This window comes from Ammospiza caudacuta, chromosome 33, assembly GCF_027887145.1.
Source record: "Ammospiza caudacuta isolate bAmmCau1 chromosome 33, bAmmCau1.pri, whole genome shotgun sequence".
Classification (NCBI taxonomy): domain Eukaryota; kingdom Metazoa; phylum Chordata; class Aves; order Passeriformes; family Passerellidae; genus Ammospiza; species Ammospiza caudacuta.
In genome coordinates, this window is record NC_080625.1 from 2557776 (window position 1) to 2572047 (window position 14272).

A 14272-nucleotide genomic window follows, 5' to 3' on the forward strand; every position below is an offset into this window, starting at 1 on the left:
GTTGTGGCACTCACTGCCAGTATGATCCCAGTCACCACCAGTATGATCCCAGTTCATCCCAGTACAAGCCCAGCAGTTTCCAGTCGCCGCCAGCATGCACCCAGTCACTCCCTGTTCTTCCCAGTTGCTCCCACCATGATCCCAGTTACTCACAGCTGCTCCCAGTCATCCTCAGCATAATCCCAGTCACTCCCAGTATATCCCATTTGCCCCTAACATGGTCTCGGTTGCCTCCTGCAGGCTCCTGCTCACTCCCAGTATGATCCCAGTGTCCATCAGTGCGATCACACTCTGCCCTGGCATGGCAATATGATCCCAGAATAATGTCAATACAAACCCAGTACAGTCCCATCACGATCCCAGTATGATCCCAGTATGGTGTCAGTACAGAGCCAGTACAGTCTCAGTATGATCCCAGTATGATATCTGTACAAGCCCAGTGCACTCCCAGTCACTCCCAGTACGATCCCAGTGCAGCCCAGTCCCTGGCAGTGCTGCCACTGCTGGGATCCCCCAGCCCTGTGTGCGTTCCCCCCTGGCGGATGTGCCGAGAGGAGCCCCAAGGGCTGGCAGTGCCCAGGCAGGGTCCCCAGCAATGCCCAGTTTGGATGTGCAGCCCCCAGTTTGCCCAGTTTGCCTCTCCTTTGGCCCGGGCCGGGTTCCCCCCGCCCGCAGTGGCTGGGAGCAGCCGAGAGCCCCGCGCTGCCCATCCCGACCTGTCCCGGCTCCATCCCCGCTCCTGCCGCGGCTGCGAGGGCTGCGGGAACGGGGTGTGGCTGCTGCTGGGGGAGGAGGAGGAGGGAGGGAAGGGCAGGGATGAAGGGTGTTATAAATTGGAGTGGACAATCTGCCGAGTGAGTATAATCAGATTAAGAATTTTTATTGATTACAGCAAGCAAGGCAAAAAGCAAATCAGCGCTGGGTGACAGGGGAGTCTCCGCTCCGCCAACTGCCGCCCGCTTCTGGTATTTCGTGGGGTTTGTATACAGTCCTGCTTCCGGGTTGGCGTGTCTTTCAGGGTAGTACTCTGTGCATTCTCCTCCTGTTGTTAGGCGGTCGTAGTCTGCCTTCCGGTGGTCTGAGGATGAAGGCTGGTAGTCTTTCACTTCTTGCCCCACAGTCAACCTTTCCTTAGTTGGTATGGTTGGTCTGGTTCCTGGAACTTTAAGCTTACTGAGCAGATAAGCAAATATTGTGCTATCAATCATAGCAGGCCCGCTACCCATGTCAAGGGCCTTGCCCCTTCCTCCTCGGCTAGCAATAGGCACATAGCTATGTATAGTTACACATTGCTTATTTAGCCTTTCAACATATTAGCAGTTTAAGCCTTATGACATTTTGCAGTTTAAGCCTTATGACATTTATTTTGCAGTATATTAGCCCGTTATATTCATCTTGGAACGTTCTAGCTTGTTACATCTTTCATTGCGGTTTTTCTATTATTGGCTTTTCACCTTTTCATAGTCTTTAGCAACTTGATGGACAAACTAAGACATTAACTCATTACAAAGGGGGAGGAGGAGGTGGGGTTAGGGAGGAGGAGCAGGGGGAGGGATGGAAGAGGAGGGATGAAGGCAGAGAGCAGCAATGGAAGGAGGAGAAGGAGGTGGGGTTAGGGAGGAGGAGGAGATGGGATGGAAGGGGAGGGATGGAAGAGGAGAAGGAGGTGGGGGTAAGACAGAGGGGGAGGAGGAGGGGGGAAGGAAGAGAAGGAGCGGGTGGAAGCTGAGGGACAAAGGCAGATGGAGGCTGAGCCGAGGTAGGGAACCACGCTGTCGATCCCTGCCTGAATTCGCAGCCCCCACCTGTGGGATCATTGTCCCCCCAGTCGCACCCATGAGCGAGGAGGGGGAGCTTGGCCGGATATCCCTGCGGGTCCCTGGGTTGGGGTTTTTGGGGGGATGTTTGGAGAATGAAGAAGTCCAAGGCTGAGCAGGAAAGGCCCCTCGGGGGTACATTGGGGGGTGGCGGTGGTGGCTGCCGGCAGAGGCAGCCTGGAGGAGCAGAGCCCTGTGTCCCCCAGGAGCCCAAAGTGGGGAGCCCAGAGAGGGGGGAGCGCCGCCATTGGCGGGAGCCTCAAGAGCCTGGAGAGGGGCAGGGGGGACTCCTTGGAGCCACTGCAGCCCAGAGCAGAGAATGAGGGGAGAAGGGAGCCCGGGAGCCCAAACAGCCCCAGCATCCCGAAATAGGCAGAGCGAAGCGGGGGGAGCTTTTGGCATTGGTGGGACTGCCAGCAGCCTGGGCAGGGCGGGCACCGAGGAGAATGGGGACCCCCAATCCAAGCGTGACCCCCAACAGCTGGGACAGGGGGGAACCTCCTGAACACCAGAGAAGAGGGCCAGGGACGGGGAACTCCTGGGAGGCTTTTTCAGGGCTGAATCTGGGTGTTTGGGAGGTTTTTCTGGAGCCCAGAGTTCCAGTGACTTGTAGAGATGGACTTGGGCAGAGGCACCTTCAAACTCAATGTGCTCATCCCTTGTTTTCCCCAAACCAGGATTTCCCATTGCCAACTCCTGGGAGGCTGCGAGGAGGAGGAAGATGCCCCAGGACAATGAGGTAGGTGAGGAGGAAGTCAGTGTGTCTGGAATGCTTGAAATCAGATGGTTTTGAGAAAGCTGCACAAGACAAACCTCAGAGACAGTAGAACTGATTTGAGCTTTGTAGCAGCCAATAGATTGATCAGCAGAAAAATTATATAAGAAGTAGCAAGTAAGGAGAAATAGAACAATGGTCTGTGCATTAACACTTATCTAGAATAACTCCCTAACCTGCGGAAAAGTATATCTAGCAAGATATTAGGAAGTTCCAAGCTTAATACTGGAGCTCTGTGCATTGTTTTTTAAGGCTTACAAGCAGGTATTGTACTTGAAATAAGCAAGCATTTTTTTAACCCTCAATGTGCTTATAGTGCTTGGATAGAACTACTGTCAATATGCTTTTGCTTTGTGTGATTGGTCAAAAACCTTTTAAAGTAAGTTTGAACATGAAGTCTTTTGTCTGCTACCTGTGAAGTGAGCTACAGGCATCTTCGCATTGTCATAACCAAGTAATGAGACAGATGGTTGGAAAATAACACAGCTCAGGATGCATTCCTAGCAGTCCAGTCCTGTTGGTGGTTTGTGCACAGCCCCAAGCTGGCGATGAGTGCCCCTTTCCCCTCTGTGCTGCTCCATCTCCCAGCCCAGCATGGCCCCGGCTGCAGCTCAGCCGTGGCGGGATCTCCTTGCCCTTGCCTGTGGCACGGAGGCAAATCCCATCCTGTCCTTGTCCTTCCTCCCCCAGAGCAGGAGCTGAGCATGGAGAGCAGGGAGGACAAATGCTCGCAGCAGAACCTGGGGGAAGAGGCCGTTTTGAGCGGCTCCACGGCGCAGGAAGACAACGGGGAGGAAAAGCCCTGGAGATGCCGCACCAGGAGGGGCTGCAAACGCAGCTGGCGGGGATCTGAGGGGGAAAGAGCCAGCCTGGGCCGGGAAGGCGGCCGGAGACGGAGCCAGAGCTCGGAGCTGGTGCTCCATGAGCAGCTCCATGATGGGGAGAAGCCCCACACGTGCGTGGAGTGTGGGAAGAGCTTCAGGTGGAACTCCGAACTGATCAAGCACCAGAGGATCCACACTGGGGAACGGCCCTATGAGTGTGGGGAGTGTGGGAAGAGCTTCAGCCGGAGCTCCAGCCTGATGAAGCACCAGAGGATCCACACTGGAGAAAGGCCGTATAAGTGTTCTGAGTGTGGGATGTGCTTCAGAGAGAGCTCCAGCCTGATCATGCACCAGAGGATCCACACTGGGGAGAGGCCCTATGAGTGTTCCAAGTGTGGGAAGAGGTTTAAGACCAGCTTCGTTCTCCTCCAGCACTATCAGATTCACACAGAGGAGAGGCCCTTCCGCTGCCCTGACTGCGGAAAGGGATTCAAGCACAACTCCACCCTCGTCACCCACCGGCGCATCCACACTGGGGAGAGGCCCTACGAGTGTCCCCAGTGTGGGAAGAGCTTCTCACAGAGCTCTCACTTGACCCAACACCAACGGAGGCACCACTAAGGGAAGCCCTGCGAGTGCCCCGAGTGCGGGCAGAGCTTCGTGCGCTGCTCCAGCTCCACCCCCCACTGGAAGAGGCACTTTGGGCACAGCCCAGGTCACTCACATTCCCTGTGATCCATGTTGGGAACACACCTGGCTGCTTAGACTTTTGGTTTGGCCTTAATTTTCCTCTGCTTCATCTTCATCCTTTAAAAACACCCAAAACTGGGTTAAATGAAGGAAATTGATTGAATATATCTGAAGTTCCATAATTTCTCAATTGTTTTAGAGGGAATTTAGGATTTGGGGACGTTTTCTGTGTGGAGTGCTGCTGTTGCTAAGAGGAAGGAATTCAATGTCACCCTTCTTGTGTAGCTAAGAACTCCTCCCCTGACCCAGACCCCAACTCCACCCTTGGGATACCCTATAATAACTCCACGGCCCTGCCTTTGCCCTGTCTTTGGGTGGTAAGAAATGGATTCCCAAAGGATCATCCCTATTCCTACTGGATTCCAATGGATCACCCTCATTTTTCACTGAATTCCTCGAGGATCACGGTTTTCCCACTGGATTCTAAGACGATCAGCTCTTTTCCACTGGATTCCCAGGGGATCAGGCCTTTTCCCACTGGATTCCAAGGGATCAACCTTTTTCACTGGATTCCAAGAGGATTCTGACTCTGTCACTGTTGTTTTTTTGTTTGTACTACTGCATTTGTATTTTTAGTTTTTCCTAATAAAGAACTGTTTTTTCTACTCCCATATCTTTTCCTGAGAGCCCTTTAATTTCAAATTATTTTTATTATTATTATTATTGTTAGTAGTAGTAGTAGTAGTAGTAGTAGTAGTAGTAGTAGTAATCAAAGGATGGGCCATATAAAATAGTTCATGAAATATGTAAATGAGTATGGTTATGCATGAGGGTCTATGAATATGCAACAGGCTGATGTAATCAAGCCAGAATAATTAAAGGGTTGTCCCCGAAAATAACTGGGGCGTCTTGGTGGCCATAACAACCTTTGCTCCTTGGTCCTTGTCTCCCATGACATCAGCCTGTTGCATATTCATAGACTCTTTGCATATCCATAAACTCATTTACATATCGTAGGAACAAAATTGGCTTCACCCTGTTTGGGGTCCCACCCCCATCCCAGCTCAATTTAGGGTGTCCCGTCCCTCTCCCAGCTCAGTTTTGGGATCTCATACCCCTCCCAGCTTAATTTGGCGGTCCCATTCCCCTCCCACCTCAATTTGGGCGTCCCATCCCCTTCCCAGCTCAATTTTTGGGTCCCAACCCTCTATTCCCCACTCTCCCTCCCCTTTCTGATCATTCCCCCAGTCCCCTCCCCCGTGTTTGGTTTTGGGTGCTCCAGGCCCCTCATGCTCCATTTTGGGGTCCCGACCCCATTTTGGATTAATTTGGGGTCCCCAGCCCATCCCCAGGGTCACCTTCCCCCCCCCCCCACCAAATTCCGCTCCTGGCAACTGATGAATCATCAGCGAGACACGCTCTGATTGGCTGGAAATTACCCCGCGCGGTCTTTGAGTATTTACTGCAGTGAGAGGCCTTGGTCTGTGGCTGGCAAGTGATGAGTCAGAGTCAGGCCAGGCGCTGATTGGCTGAAAATCTCTGGGTGGGGCCAGTGCTCTGAGTTTACGGCCAGCAAGTGGAACGTCATCAGTGCCGCGGGATCTTTTTTGGGGTGGGGACGGGAGGAACTTGAGGTTTCTTTGGGTTTAATTATGAGGTTGGTTTGGGGTTTATTTGGGGTTATTTATGGACTAATTGGGCTTTATCTTGGGTTTTACTTGGTTTATTTCTGTTTATTTGGGGTTATTTGGAAATATTTGTGTTTATTTGGAAGTATTTGGGTTTGTTTGGGTTTACTTGGGTTTTTTCGGAATTACTTGGGGTTCTTGGGGTTAATGTTATTGTATATGGGCTTTTTTTAGTAGTACTTGAAATCATTTGGGGAATTTTGAGTTTAATTTGGGGTTTTTTTGTTTGGGTTTTTTTTGGGTTATTTGGGGCATTTTCTGGTATTGTTTAGGGTTTGTTGGAGGTTCTTTGGGGTTTATTTCGAGAGTTTTGGGGTTATTTAGGTTATTTGTGGTCATGTGGGGTCAAAAAATTCGTCAATGTTTCTCCTGCAAAACACAGGAATTTTTCCTTAAAAGTCTGAGAGTTTTTCCCCAAAAAACCGGGAATGTTCCCTTAAAAATCCGTGACTTTTCCCAGTCAATAGTGACGTGCCCCACCCCAAATCATCCAATCACCGCCCTTCCTCTCCCAAATTAACAAATCACGGTGGACCCTGCCCCAAACCAACCAATCACCGCGGGTCTCCTCTCAGCAAGTCCCGCCGTCTTTGCCTTTATCCAACCAATCACCGGGCGCCTCCCCTCGGCAAAACCCGCCTCCCCCTGCCCCATCCTGTCAATCAGCACACCATCTACGAAACAAACCAATCACCGGGCGTCTCCCCTCAGCAACTCCCGCCCTCCCCGTGTGTACCAGCCAATCAGAGCCGAGCCCAAAGCAGCGCCCCCTGACCCCGGGGCCGGGCATGGAGCGGGCGCCCCCTCCCCTCCCCCCGGGACCACCTCAGGGACCCGCAGGAGCCGCCCCGGGCTCGGGCGGGTCCTGCGGGAGGCGCTGGAGAGAGCGGGGGAGGCGCTGGGAGAGGACGGGGGGTTCCGGGAGCTGCTGAGGAGGCGCAGGGACAGGTGAGGGGTCCTGGAGGGGTCGTGAGGGGAATTTGGGGAGGGGTCTTGAGGATGTTTGGGGGGGATTTGGGGAGGGTCTGGGGGGAACTTGAGCGGGTTTTAGCGGGGGGTGCTGGGGGGGCTTTGGAGGGGAATTTGAGGAGGGGTCCTCGGGGGGTGTCACGATCTGTCCTCACGGACGGGTTTTGTGATGGTTTGTGGATTTGATCTCAGGGTGCAAAAAGAACCGACACGGTACAAGGGGGTTTGCAATGATAATCGAAACAAATGCACCTTTATTGAATGACCACAGCGAAATGCGATAGAGGGATTAAGGGAGAGAAAAAGATGGGGGAAGAGAGAGACAAAAGAGAGAGAGAGAGAAAGAGGGGATAGAGCTACCAAACATAGAGATGAAGTCCTTTGGTCCAGTCCAGTCGAGGATCCACTGTTACGTCGGGGAGATCTCGAAGTCTCTCGCTAACTCAGAGGTTTTTATTATGATAACTCTATTGGAAATTGCGAGGATGGGGAAGCAGATACAATAAGGAATAGATGTAACAGGTAGTCCATGCTCTCATCAGTAAGCGAGAGCCATTGTCTTCTTGGTCCAGCGGTCACAACCTGCAGGCACACATCTCGCTTTGGTCAGCTTGCCTCCCCCACACACCTGCCCCGGGCTGGGGGTTTCAGTCCCAGTCCTTGGAAGGAGCAGAGGGGCCTTTTCACATGGGGGTTCCATGTCTCAGTCCTTGATGGAGAGGCTCCTTACATCTCAGTCTGTCTGTCCTGGTGGGGTTAAAATAGGTGAGGGTCTTCTGTGGGGGGACCACCTGAAACTCAGGAGAAGTCCAGCCAGGCCGAGAGGTGGGACAGCTTCCAAGGCTGTTGTTGCACAAAGGGCACAGTGCCCCGTTCTTCTCATTGGGCTCAGTGTAGCACACAGCAAACAACAGCTGTGAAAACAGCAACTGAACACTGTGCTCTGGGGTCTCTGGGTCTTGTGACATGTGACTTTCTCCTACAGAGGAGATGGGGGGCGGGGGTCTTCTCTTCAGTGGTCCTCAAATGACAATCGTGAGGCAGATGAGGGAAAATTCTGACAGACTCTCCCAAGCCACCACCATTTGTCCCCCTCCCTTTGCCCAAATCCCTCCCCATTGCCCCCCCAATAAACGGCCCCGGGCCCAACTGGGAAGCTTTACTGGGAGCACTGGGAGCAGGCACTGTGCGGGGGCAGAGCGCCAGCGGGGCTGGCGGGGACACGGGACCCCCCAAAATCAGTGGAGCGGGGACGGAGCCGGGGGTCCCGGCCGGGCCCGAGCCCACGGGGAGGGGCTGCGGCCGCCGCCGGCTCAGGAGCTCTGTGGGCAGAGAAAAGGGGGTGACACCGGGCTGGGGGCCCCGGCGGGAGCGCACACGCTCCGCCACGGCGGGGACGCCACCCCCGGCACCCGCCCTGACCTTCTTGCGCAGGGAGAAGCCGAGCCCCAGCGCCAGGAAGACGAAGCCCAAGACGAAGCCCCCGATGCCCGTCAGCATCTTGCTGCGGGCGGCGGCGGCGGCATCTCTGGGGGGTCCGCAGGGCTCAGCACCCCCAAAACCTCTCACCGACACCCCGAGCCCTTCCCAGCGCCCTCCCTGTGGCCCCCGGCCCAGCCAGGACGCCCTGAAACCTCCCCCCGATCCCTTTTTGTCCTGGCCAGGAGCCACCAAAGCCCCTCCCGTCCCTCTCAGCGTCCCACAGCCCCCTCCCAGTTGCCCCCAGCACCCCAGGAGCCCCAAAGCCTCTCGCAGTCCCTTGGCAGCCCCAGCAGGACTCAGCCAGAGCCCTCCCAGTCTGTGCCCAGCACAACCGAGCTCATGGCGAGCCCCGCTTTGCCATCGCCGATCTCCTTCCAGCCCCTCCGGGCTCACTGCGATCCCTCCCAGTCACACCCAGCGCCCCCAAACTCCCTCCCAGTCACACCCAGCACCCCCAAACTCCCTCCCACGGCCCACCAGGATCCTCCCAAGCCCATCCCACCCTCTCCAGCATCCCCCAGACCCCTTCCCAGCCCTTGCCCAGCCCCCAGCCCTTCTCCCACTTCCAGCCCGGCTCTCTCCAGCTCCCTCCCAGTGGCTCCCAGCACAGCCCAGCGGCTCTGCCAGCGCCCCCAGGGGCTCCCCCGTACCCCAGTGCCGCCTCAGGGGCTGCTCCAGGCTGACGTGCTCCACCTGGCAGCTGTAGCTGAGCCCGCGCCGGGGCGGCGTTTCCAGCAGCACCAGCAGCTGGTAGGTCCAGTCCCCGTTGGGGACCACGTCGGTGGCCACCACGTGCTCCGAGAGCTCCTGCTGGCCCTGGAACCACCTCACCTGGATGGCAGCAGGGTAGAAATCCATCACGGAGCAGAGCAGGCGGCTGGGGCCGGGCTGGGAGCTCGAGGGGGGCACCAGCGAGATGGACACGCTGGGGGGCACTGGGAGAGAGAGAGAGGGAGAGCGGGGACACACTGGGATCAGCTGGGGGGCGCTGGGAGAGAGAGGGGAGGGCTGGGCTGGAGAGGGAGTGGGAACGGACTGAAATGGACTCGGAATGACAGGGAATGGATTGGGGAATGTGGTGGGAGGGACTGGGAATGGGCTCGGATGAATTGGGAATGTGATGGGAGGGAGTGGGAGAGACTGGGAGGGAGTTGGGTGACACAGAGAGATGGGAAGGAATGGGGGAACTGGGAGAGAGGGTGGAGGTCTAAGAGTGAACTGTGAATGAACTGGGAAGAGACTGGGAATGGACTGGGAGAGACTGGGGAGGAACTGGGCATGGTCTTGGAGGGACTGGAATGGCACTGGGAGGGATCTTGGTGGCACTGGGAGGAACTGGGAATGAAGTGTGCGGCACTGGGAGGTCGAGTCCGGCGCGAGGCACTCGGCGATGCGGGTCCGCCTGGCAACAGATGAGTCATGAACATGATGCGATCTCATTGGTTGCCAAGCGTCAACTTTACGGGTCGCTGAAATGGACGCCCGGGGGGGCACTGGGAGGGACTGGGAGGATCTGGAGACCCCGGGGGTGGGCACAAGGAGGGCTGAGAGCTCTGGGCCGATGCCCAGGGAGATTTTGAGGGGCTCCAGGCTCACTGGCAGGGCAGGCCCCGAGGGTACACGCTCTGCCTCTCGCTCACCTCGGCGCTCCCTGATGAACGGGGTAAAATTCTTGTACCAGCACCGGCAGAACCAGTCCACCGCAGTCCGTCTGTCCTCCATGAATACCGCGTTGCTGTTCCAGCGCTTGGCCAACTTCTCCCCATAGGGGGTGAGCCCCACAAAGTGCCCCACGTCGCTGTCGAACATTATGAACTGATCCCGGTTGTAGATGGATCTCTGGACGTACCTCACCTTCTCCGTGGCGTTAATGAAGTAACACTCGGAGTTTGTCATCCTTTGGAACACCCCTGTGTGTGCAGAACATAGATCGGGGGGTGCCTCTCCAACACCCTCCCCCAGCACCCCCAGAGCTCCGGTGCCACTCCGGATCCCCACTCCGCACCCCCTGTGCCCCTCGGCCGCCATGGGACACTCCTGCCCGCGCTGCCGCTTCCTCTTTGCCGCCCTTCCCCCATTTCCCCTTCCACATCCTCTCCCCTCCCACCTCCGGCCGCTCCCTAAATCACTTTGGGATGCCATTTCCCCATTTTCCCACAAATTCCCCAATCCCCAGGCCCCTCCCGCTCAGATATGGTGTCCCACCTCCGCTTTTCCCCGCTTCCCCACCCTCTCCCACCGCTACCTCTCCTTCCCCCACCCCTCAGCCCCTCCGCTCTCCCTTTGGGGGTCCCTTCCTCCTCCCCCTCCGTTCCGGCCTCCTCCCTTCGCCCCCTTTTCCCCCTTCTTCCCCCCTGTCCCAGCGCCTCCCGACCCCCGCTCACCCGAGAGCTCCGCGCCCGCAGCCGGGGGGGCTCCCAGCACCACCAGTGGCACCAACAGGGCCCCAGCTGCCGCCCCTCGCCCCATGGCCGGGGCCGGGCAGGGAGCAGCAGCCCCAAAGCAGCCGCGCTGCGCTGGGAGCGCCAGTCCGGAGCAGGGCGGGCTCGGCAGCGCCGCGCGCTCTCATTGGCTGCCGCCGCTTCTGGGCAGTGAGGGGGCACGAGCTCTGCCCGGCAACCGATGAGGCAACGACCCGAGCTCTCATTGGCTAAGCCGCCTCCTGCCTGCGCCGCCATTGGCTGAGGCTTTTCCGGGACGCTGCAGCCCCGGGCTGGGGGTTTTTTGGGCAGGGGGAACCTTGGGGCCTGGGCAGGTGGGAGCTCAGGTGAGCCCAGAAATGCGTGCCCAGGTGCGCGGCATCTCAGGGGTGTCCGTGGCGAGCGGTGACGCTGGCCCGATGCCAGGCACCCCCAGAGCCGCTCTGTCCCTGCCCCCGCAGCCGCACAGGGACAGAAAATGGAACCGAGGGTTCCTGGCTGGGAACAAGGACCGGGAGAGATCCCGCAGCAAATCCCGCACGGGCACATCAGACCCGGCCTGGACACACGGAGGGAATTTATTACCAACCAAATCATAGCAGCACAAGGAGAAGGGAAAGAAATCTCTCCAACACCTTCCCCCTGCCCAACATGGATCAGCCAGAACAGGGGTCACCAGGGCTCTGCCCAACGGGAGTCACTGGGGATCATCCAGGGCAGATTCTCCCATGGGGATGGAGCTGGAGCAATGCACGGAGCTCTTCCTACACTCGGGACACTCGCAGGGCCTCTCCCTGGTGTGGAAGTGCTGGTGAGTGACGATCTCTGAATCCCACCTGAAGCTCTTCTGACATTCCGAACACTCCTAGGGCCATTCCCCAGTGGGGATCTTGTGGTACTTGCTGAGGTCAGAGGTCCCACTGAAGCTCTTCCCACATTCCCCACACTCCCAGGGCCTCTCCTGTTGCCTTCTATACCAAGGCAGGCGACCTGGTTCTGAGGTACAGCTCGACAGCCCACTCTCCAGGGCCGTTCGGGCCAATGACACACGCAGACACCAATGTGGTGGACGGTCAAATGGCGTTTATTACTTCTTCTTCTGGGGTCTTATAGTCTTGGGGGTCTCTACGTCAAAAAGGGGTTTGTCCTTCTTACCTATGGTTAGTAGGGAATGGAAAAGTACTGGGTAAGGAGTGGAAAGTTACTGGTTTCAGTGGGGCAACATTCCTACTGTTAGTTTCTTATCTGTGAGTAACTGAGGGTCTTATCTATGGGGAACAGAGGGTCCTGGCTTTCCGTGACATCGCGACATCTTCCGCAGCGCCTCTCCCTGACTACCACACTCTCCCCAGTGTGGATGTTCAGGTGTTCCTTCAGGGTGGAGCTGGAGCTGAAACCCTTCCCACATTCCAAGCACTTGTGGGACTTCTCTCTGCCATGAGGCTTCTCCACCAGCTCTGAGCTCTGGCTGCATCTCTGGCCGCCTTCCTGGCTCAGGGGGGCTCTTTCCTCCCCACACCTCCCTGGGCTGAGTTTGCAGCCCCTCCTCGTGAGGGATCTCTGGGGCTTTTCCTCCTCCTCCATCTTGCCACAGCTTGGGAATGACAGACCCTGGTTTGGGGGAAACCAAGGTGGGAGCACCTTGGAGTAGCGGCTCCTCCTGGCCAGGTCCATCTCTGGAACTCAGCAGGAGTCTTGTGTCCATGAAAAGCTCCACATATCAAGATTCAGCCCAAAAAAAACTCTCCCAGGAGTTCCCTATTGCTGATCTCTCCACTTTTGGGGTTCCACAGGTTTCCTTTCCTTGGGATCATGGGGGTCCAGTGGTTCCAGGGGTTCTTCATTCTCCGGCGTCCTGCTTAGGGATGATCCAGGGGCTTTTGGGGGTCCATGGGGTCCCTTCTACCCTGATGTTCTACTTTGACATCCCAGGGATCCCAGGGGTCCCTCCTCTCCAGGCTCCCACCCTTTCCAGTCTGCCGGGGTCCCCCAGCTCTGGGATCGCCCCTCTCTGCTCTCCCTACTCTGGGGGTCCCAGGGGTTCCCCTCCTCTGCTCTCCCGGGGGTCCCCAGGACCAATGTCCTCCCCTGCCCATACTGGGCAATGGCCACGTGGGCCCCCAAAGATCCCCCAAGCGGCTCAGCTTTGGGCTCCTGCAAGATCCAAACCTACACACACAGAGAAAAAAACCTCCCAGGGACACCAGATGATACTTGGGGTCAATTTCACAATCTGCGAGCTCCAAACACACCCCAATAAAAAACCCTCACCGGGACCCCCCGATGGATTTGGGACGAGCTCCCCCTCCCCGCCCACCTGCAGGACGAGCTGGGGGCGATGGTCCCGCGGCTGCGGCCACAGGGGGCACTGGAACCTCCTGTTCCTCCTGTTCCTGTTCCTGCTCCTCCTGTTCCTGCTCCTCCTTTCCCTCTCTCTCTCCTCCTCCTCCTTCCTAACCCCACCTCCTCCCCAGTTCCTGCCTTCTGTGTATTTAGAGTGGGGAACCTTGCTCGTTTTTAGAACTAGAACAAAGATCCCAGACGGAACAAGGCTTGCTGCTTTTAGTCAGAAGCATCAGTGACTAAAGGTCACGTTTCCTTTGGTTTGGTGCCGTCCTTGTTCCTCCTCAGTGTTCAGGCTGGGCTATGGGATGTCCTTGTTTGCTGCATTTTGCGAGTTCCTCTTGCACCCTTTGGGCCATAGGCTGTGCCCTGGGAGGGTTCTTTGTGCTCCTTGGTGACACAGGAGAACCTTCCAGGCAGTTTCTACATGAGCTGCTGCTGGGATGTCACAGGAACAGCGCCACGTCCCCGTGGTGTTCCCGTTGCTGTGGGACACGGAGGCCTCAGTGCCCAGAGTGGCTCTGGGCTCGTTGCCGGAGGATCCTCCTGCCCGAGGCATTCTCAGCAGCCAGCCCAGAAGGTGTCCTTCTGTGCTTGCAGGTGTTATGTTTGCCCAATTATCCCATCATAAAAAAACCCCAAACAATATTTAAGGTAGCAGCAATTTTAATTAAATAGTTTAGCAAATATATAAATAAGGGATAATATGGTTCAAATAATAGCGCATAAGCTAAAACAACCGCGGGGTACGGAGGGCAGGGTTCAATGACCCTTGCCACTTCACGTACAAGTTTGCCAAGTGAAAGTCGCCCCTTATATGCCATGTGTCAATGCCATCTCCTCCTATTTTTGGTTCGTCACTTTTCTGTCTCCACCCTCCTCACCACCTTTACCACGCATGCGCCACCACTCGGTTTGGTGGCACACAAGTCTTTGGGGGTCGTCACTGATGAAGGCCCTATAGTCTTCTTCATTGTCCTTTAATTCACCTTTGGGTTACACATGCACACCAAGCCAGTACAATGTAAGCCAAAACTAAGATATTACTACATTTTAGCATCAAAGCAATAAATCTCTTATAGCGGGCATTTTCCTTTGACCCAACCAGATGTTCACTTCTCTCAGTTAATTTTTAGTAACTGTTATCTCTTTCTTTTTCCTCCTATCCTTGAACATCTGCCAGGAGAGGGGGGTAGAGCCCCTCCTCTCCCTTCCTTCTTTGGCATTACAACTTTTAACTGTTTTATAATTTCCAAATATTAAT

The 14272-nt window shown here is 56.2% G+C and overlaps 1 protein-coding gene and 1 pseudogene across 1 annotated transcript; both read right to left on the minus strand.

The window, feature by feature from the left end:
• The window catches only part of LOC131570213 (uncharacterized), a 1483036-nt pseudogene that overhangs the window by 442700 nt on the left and 1026064 nt on the right, over positions 1–14272 (minus strand).
• LOC131570282 (class II histocompatibility antigen, B-L beta chain-like) lies at positions 8257–10714 on the minus strand. Its single transcript, XM_058822647.1, has 4 exons — positions 10630–10714; positions 9886–10155; positions 8896–9180; positions 8257–8291 (listed from the first exon to the last, which is right to left on the minus strand). The coding sequence occupies exons 1-4, from the start codon at positions 10712–10714 to the stop codon at positions 8257–8259; spliced, it is 675 nt and encodes a 224-aa protein (XP_058678630.1).